The sequence below is a fragment of the Vigna radiata genome, unplaced genomic scaffold (genome assembly GCF_000741045.1).
Source record: "Vigna radiata var. radiata cultivar VC1973A unplaced genomic scaffold, Vradiata_ver6 scaffold_689, whole genome shotgun sequence".
NCBI lineage: Eukaryota > Viridiplantae > Streptophyta > Magnoliopsida > Fabales > Fabaceae > Vigna > Vigna radiata.
Window position 1 is genome coordinate 467 of NW_014543644.1, and position 7,712 is coordinate 8,178.

The 7,712-nt window shown below is 36.4% G+C and overlaps 1 protein-coding gene across 1 annotated transcript; it reads left to right on the top strand.

Moving 5' to 3' along the window:
* Positions 1-5,489: 5,489 nt before the first annotated feature.
* LOC106754732 lies at positions 5,490-6,116 on the top strand. The gene has a single exon (XM_014636797.1). It carries the CDS (start codon positions 5,490-5,492, stop codon positions 6,114-6,116), a length of 627 nt encoding a protein of 208 aa, XP_014492283.1.
* Positions 6,117-7,712: the final 1,596 nt, after the last annotated feature.

A 7,712-nucleotide genomic window follows, 5' to 3' on the forward strand; every position in this document is an offset into this window, starting at 1 on the left:
TCTTGTAACGCCTTCGTGACCCCATCCTCACATATGTCTTTATTGGAGGACGATCGATGGACATGCCTTTTTGGGAGATGCCTCCCGAGGAGATGCCGCCCGGGGTGATGCCGCCTGGGGAGAAGCCTCTTGGGGAGATGGACGGTTTTTCACAAGGCACACTCTGTCCACCATCCTCTGGTCTTCTTCGTCTAGCTTTCTCAAATGCCACCTCTTCCTCCAACACAACAACCCTCCTTTTAAGTTCTGCAACTAAACTACATGTGTTTGTTCACTAGTTTGTTCAAACTACATGTGTACTTTGTTGAAACTGAGTGACGAACCGTCATCTGCACACAAATTCAAAAACCCAAAAATTTAAAACCCTAAATGAAAAAAACACACAAAACCCAAACTCCAATTACCAAACACTTAACACCATAACCCACCAAGGATGGAAGCGCTTACCCTACTCGAAGAACTCGCCATTTCTCAAAAAGCACACAACGAACACACCAACAACCAAATCATGCAATGACAGCGCCACCCACAAACCTATCAGAATGGACAAACTGGAAGACCGAGAAGTCGAAAATGGAGAAACTGGAACACAGAGAACTCGAAAATGGAGAAAGTGGAAGAGGGAGAATTCGAAAATGGAAAAAGTGGAAGTGGGAGAACTCGAAATGTGATGAAACAGAGAAGAAAGAGAAAGATAAATCTAGGCAAGGACAAACCTGGAATGTAAAAAATCCAAAGCATTATTCATAAATGACGTTACATTTTAATTTTTTTTTTTAAAAAAAAAACCAATCAGATATCGACACGTCAGAGTGTCAAAAGTGTGTCAAGAGAATAGTGTCAAAATATCGAGATCCAAATATTTATGTCATTATCTATTTTATAGCTTATTTCTTTTTTCATTTTTTATTTTTTATAGTGCCATGTAACACTTCATAAAAAAACTTGTTAATAAATTATATATTAATTTATATATAAAAAAAAAAATCTGAAAATCAAGACTCGTTTCAGTGATTCGTCAAAATATATATATATATATATATATATATATATATATATATATTACTTATTATATATTATACATATAAAAGCTTAAGTATTTTATTTATTGAGTCGTACTTTATTTTTGAGGCTTTTGATGGTTGCGCTAAATTTAATTATAGATATACGTTGGTGTGAAGTGAATATTATTATTGTTTCCAGTTGTCATATACTAAGTTGAGGGAAAGTGTGGACAATTAGTAAATAAGAGACAAATTCTTTATAGAAAAGTTTGTTGGAGTTTCTTTTCTTATAACTATTTCAGGTATACAAGTTATTGCTGAGAAATATCACGGTTGTTCTTCATTCATTATAAAATGAAGGCAAACCATCGTGAAGAGAGAAAGCCATCAGGGTTGTAAGAGAGAAAAACAGAACAGAGAGAAAGCCTGTTTTTTCAGCAAAGAATTGGTATATACTTCTTTATCATACTAATGACAGATGCTAAAGTCTTCTGGCAAAGTAAAGAATTTAAGCAAACAATGGTTTTTGTGTATAATATTTCACTTTTATTCTTTATTAAATTGCGGATAAATTTAAATTGAAAAAGGAACTTATTAAATTATAAGATTTATGTTATCGGAAGTCTTAGCGCATATAAATTATAATTCTTTTTATTTTTTCTGACATGAAGGCTAGAATTTCGTTAAGGAAAAAGTTTCTTTAACAATTTTTTTTGACAATTTTTTGACAACATGACAGTTTATTATTGGTTCATTTTAAATACTTTTTTAAAATAAATTCAAACGGACCAATGAAATGATGACACATATCCTGTTATCAAAAAAATTGTCAAAAATAATTGTTAAAATATAATTGTCCGTCAAGAAAAAAGTTTCTTTAACAATGAGACCTTGCACATCAATAACAACACCTGTAAAACTATAAGGAGTAAATGTACATGTTCGCTAGCAGTGCATACTAAACTACTCCTTCAATATGTTTTCCCTCAAAATGTTAAATGTTCTCAATTTGCAATCAATCATATTGAAAAATATTCCGAATTAATAGAAGTGTGACTGAGAACTCAATATCATTACTAATTATTATTTAATAGAAATATAAAGAGAATTAAATACTGGCCTGCCTTTTTAACATAAAGGAGAGGGATATTCAGAACATCATAATACTGTGTTTTAATAATTGTTTTAACGAACGTGTTAGTTGTCAGATTTTCTTCGGTTTATTTCATGTTATTTTTGTGTAAAAGCACTTTTAAGAATACAAACATCTTAGACTCTGCAACAGGTTACGGTCCAATGAGATGTGACATCTTTAAATGGCAATGCCAAATTGGAATGCGATGTAGGTGTTATTATTATTGATGCAGATGTTCTTCACCTTTAAATGGAAAAGCATCTCACACCATTCACCCTTCATCTTTCAACTTTCTCTTTTTTTTTTTTAAGTCTTTTTAACAGTTTTTTTGATAATTTTTTGACAACGCATAGATGAGAGTTTATGATTGGTCCGTTTTAAATATTTTTTTAAAGATAAATTCAAACAGACCAATAAAATGATGACACGTGTCCTGTTATAAAAAAGTTGTTAAAAAAGAGTTATCAAAGTAGGATTGTCCTTTCTTTTTTCCATTTTTCTTCCAACACCAATCGCTCAATCACTTTCACAGTACACTGTGATCAACCATGTTCATAATTTTTTATCTTGAATCTGGCATTGTTCACTTCGTTGTTCATCACCTCAACGTACTCCAACATTCATATTCATATGTTACACACCCTTCATCATGCACTATAAACGTTTGTTTGTATACATAGCTAGGTCTCACTCACATCATTGATTCACGTAGAAACATTTAGTTTAATGTAACATGCGGTTGTCATTAGCATATGTGATAAGCATGATGATTTTTTGGCTAAATAAGACAGCAAGTTTGGAAAATGGTAACCATCATCATAACACAAACATTATATGAATACGTTAATATTAATATTTGAAAATCTGATCCCTTAAATGAGTGATAGAAGAACCTCTGAAATTGGTGAGAAAGTAATGAACGGAGCCTAAGAGCTTGGCACCTTCCATAGGAAAATTGAGTGTAGCTTTTCCCTTTTCGTTTTAAATATACCAAAGATATAAAACTGTAGAAATACAACAAAAAAGTTTCAACACAAACAATCTTACTTTCTAATAATCACTTAAACATTTCCAACTGGACTTTAGAATCACTACGTACTTCTTTTTTGCTTCTTTTAAAGTTGGACGGAGCTAGTTAAAATCAAATGTCTGAGTGTAGTAATTATTTTGCCGAGAGGGAGTACACTCTATTAGGTTTATGTGTAAAGCACAAAATTATTAAGCCAAAACTTTTAATAAGCTGAGCTGTCTTGTTTCTGTTAAGTGGTCTCTGATTCAGACTTCTAAGCCTTATATAAACAAAGGGTTGGTCTATGTTTTATTACCTTCCTTTTCTTCTTCTGCCTCATCTTTTACGTCCAACCCTACTCTGCTTCTCCGCCCACAGGAGGAGAAAGCCTTGGATTTCTGGCCTAAGTTGATCATCTATGGTGGCACTGCCTACCCTAGGGACTGAGACCATGCCGGTAGCTTCAATCAGCATCAACATCTCTTCGCAGTCGCTCACTCTAACGCTACTTCTGGATCTCAAGCTTGCTAAAGCCTTGAGTCCCACGCCGTCGGGGTGGTCGGGGATGAGCTTCTGTAAGTGGAAGGGTGTCAAGTGCACCACCATTCCTGTATCAAATGAAAGGCTTGATATGGGGCATGTAGTGCATGACTGGTATTTAGTACGAGTATTGCAAAAAAGAAAAAATTCTGACTTTTTTTCCCTCAATCGCTTTCTGTTGTTATTTTTTAATCTGCTTGGGAATGTATTTTCCCTTTAAGCAATGGTCATAGTTAAATGTAATTTGTTCTTATAAGTGGTTTTCTTTTCCGTATTCATTTTCATTTGTTTCGTGTATGAATAGAATTATTAAAAAAATTATAAAATTGGGAAGAATGAAGAAATTTTAGTCATAATTCACAAAGATGGAGTTTAATCCACTGTGGCACTCACCAACCATGAAAGAAGTTTGACGTTGAGATTGAAAGGGACACATTAAAAATAAGAATTAAGAAATGAAATTTTCATATCTTTTACATATATATATTAAAATGCTAAGTGTCAACTTTCTCAGAGAATAGTCATAATGCGAAACCACCAATGTATGCTTCAAATTGTTATCCATTTATTTTAGTCTCTGTCAAAGTAACAATTCACATTTACATTTCTTCATCTAATAAATCATTTTTTTTTTCTTTATAATGAGTATTGTAGTGTACGGGGGTGGTCGGTTGGCTTGTATAGGAAAATGGGGTGGTCGGTTAAGAGAAAGCAAGGTGAGTTGGCAATAGGTATAATGGGAATCGATCGGGAAAGCTTAGGAGTCGATCGGCATGGTTGGTAGGTCGGTCGGGTGATCTAGGAGGAAGTGTGAGTGTAAGGTAAAGGTATGTTTGATTGGTGAGGCGAATTCTGTGGGCACGTCAACAACGGTTACAACTAGGAGGCAAATCTTGTGGGATTGTGGATCAGCGGTTACAAGTAGTTAATGCCCATTACTTGAGCCTGATGCCTATAAATACAGAAATGTTAGCCAGGTATTTGACTTTTGGATCTAATTGCATTTCGCACTGATTCTACGGTGACTTTGCTGACTTGAGCGTTAGAGTGCTAATGTACAGGTTGTCACCGATCAGTACAAAAGGCGATAGGATCTTTGGAGAGGAATGGTGAAGACTGTGGCAAAGACAGTTGGGATTGAGTTCGGTTTTGGGCCTTACATCCGAAACATTTTGGCGCCCACCGTGGGGCCCGAGATTCTTACTACAACCCAAACACGAACACGATGACAGGAGAGATTCCCTTGCAGCTATTGCAGGAAATGCAAAGGCAGATGCAAGAAATGAGGGCAGAGATGGCGACGATGAGGGCTGAACGGGGCAATGTGGGAGGTGGACCATCTGTTCAATCCGTGAATGTTGAAACTATCAAATCTAATAGTGGAGAGGAGGATAATCCCTTGGCCGATGAAAATGGAGTGAGAGGAGACAACAATGCAGGATTTGGGGTACGTGGAGGAGGGGGAGGTGGACGTGGGAGAGGACGAGGAGGGCAAGGTAAATGTGGACGTGGGTAGGGTGGACCGAGCGGGCGCAATGGAGGCCGGGGTGGACGCAGAGAAAATGAAAACCTTGATGGCGTGAATGGTAATGAAGAGGAGCAACAAGACGAATCTGGAGAGCAAAATCCATCACTTAATGGTCGGACAATAGTTGAACAGCCCGACCAGGCCGAAGGGCTCCATCCTTTCACAGCACGAGTCATGAGAGTTGTTATACCGGAGAACAAAATGTTGCCATCAATATAGAAGTATGGAGGTTCAACCGATCCGGTCAAGCATCTGCGTTCTTTTGTGGATGCCATGGTTGTGTATTCATCGAATGAGTTGGTGTGGTGTAGGGTTTTCTCTCTTTCGTTGAAAGAGGAGGCGTTAGACTGGTTCCATTCGCTCCCACCGGGAACGATAGACAGTTTCGTCACGTTGAGACAACTGTTTATCCAACAGTACGCGTCGAGTAAGGCTCCAGGTTTGACATATACGACGTTAGTAAGGATGAAGCAAGGGAGGGAGGAATCCCTTAAGATGTTTATGGATCGGTTTAATCGAACGGCTCGACAAGTAAGAAATGCAGATCAGAGGCTGATTGTAAGTGTGTTGACAACAACTTTGAGATCGGGTCCATTTGTTGATTATTTGTATGCAGAAGAACCTCAAACAATGGATGAGCTGCAAAACAGGTTGGCAAGTTTTATTCGTGTCGAAGAAGGCATAGCTCATCAACGGGGGAGAGAGGAAATGGAGCCGTTAATCCGAAGGGGAAGAGACAGGAATGTTAGACAATCATTCGGGAGAAATGAGAGGAGAAGCAATCATCGAGGTGGAGATCAACCTAGGATTCCAAAATATGTTCATCATACTCCATTGAATGCTCCCCGGGTTAGAGTTGTGGAAGAAGCGTTAAGAGCTAATTTGCTGGTAGCGGTCTAAATACTGACACCTTTAAGCACCGATAAGAGTAAATATTATCGGTACCATCAAAACAGAGGACATACCACCGAGGATTGCACTACTCTGAAGGACAAGCTGGAGAGTTTGATCCAAGCTGGCCACTTACAGAGGTTTGTTCAATGTCAAGGAGGAACGTCTTCAGGAGGATTTGCGGGTAGGGGTTCAACGATATCGGCCCGAAAACGACATTTGAGAAATCTTCATAGCGTAAACCGGGCGGATACCATTAATGTGACATCCCAATTATATTATAAAGATATATAATATAATAAAGGCATCACCATGAATAATACTAGAAAGCAATTAAGAGTAATAGGATTATAGTCATCCTTAAACAATAAAATTTGGAAACTTGGAGTACTAGAGTTTCTCCCTTAAAATACAGAGAGTTTAAAACTTAGAACATGACAAAGTTTCTTCAAAATATCCTAGGATAAGATAATTAAAGCCTAGAGAACTAGGCAACAACATTTCCTTCCCCATCAAGAGCTGTTTCCAAAGTATCTCCTCGCCATCTGCTCCCATCCAAGTGGATGATCATCGCAAGGGAAACAAACTCAAACATGGCACAAACACAAGCAATTGCAAGGGTGAGCTAATTATATAAAAAGCATACAATTAAGAGCATGTACATACAAGATATTAATTTAAAGCAAACAATATAAAACATTCATCCTATCATGTTAAATACTAGACTTGACTCGTCCGGAATTTAGAATGATAGTCGAGCTATGGCGGGTCATGCACCCATGGTGGGTTGTGATACTTAGGCTACACCGCCTTGGGCTCCCCCGCCCTGGGCTCGCCCGCCCTGCCACACTCACGAGGTTAGTCTATTCCGTGCCCTGGAGCATGATGGAAGCCTCCAAGACTAAGACCTCCTCCTACTCCTCACCACATGGTTCAGTCCTCTCTACGTGAGAAGAAAGACCATTGGAGCGTCAGGAAGACCCCCAAGACTAAGTTCCTACTTTCATTCTAAAACACTAAGAATCTCACCAAGAGATTCTGCACAAATGGAACTTAGTTTACCACTGGGATCATACTTTCATCACTTTTTAATCATATACTTTTTGTCACAATCAACATATACATAATCTCAACAATACCTTACTCACCAATCACAAATTATAAAAATAACTACTCCCTAATTTAATCTAAGTTAATCAATACCATAATCTTTTACAATTTATTTCCAATGCCTAAACCCTGTACAGATATAAAACCTTGTTTCTTTCAGCTATATTATAATAATTATATTAAACTATACTTTTATCATAAATTTTCTATTAGACCATTACAGAAACATTTTTAATTTATATTAAACCAACATTCATATTATAATATTATAACATTATATTATACGAACCTATTATTATATATAAAACTATTTTATATTAATAAAATATAATAACATACGTACTTTTGTATAATATTAATATAATTTATATGTGCTACTAATTTGTTTTATATGTAACTATATTATATGAATATAATTCATTAACCTACGTAATTATATCTATATTATATTAAATTATTATTATTATTATATATATATATATATATATATATATA

Coding starts and splice junctions, on each gene's coding strand:
- LOC106754732 (XM_014636797.1), top strand. CDS start 5,490: ATGGTTGTGTATTCATCGAATGAGTTGGTGTGGTGTAGGGTTTTCTCT.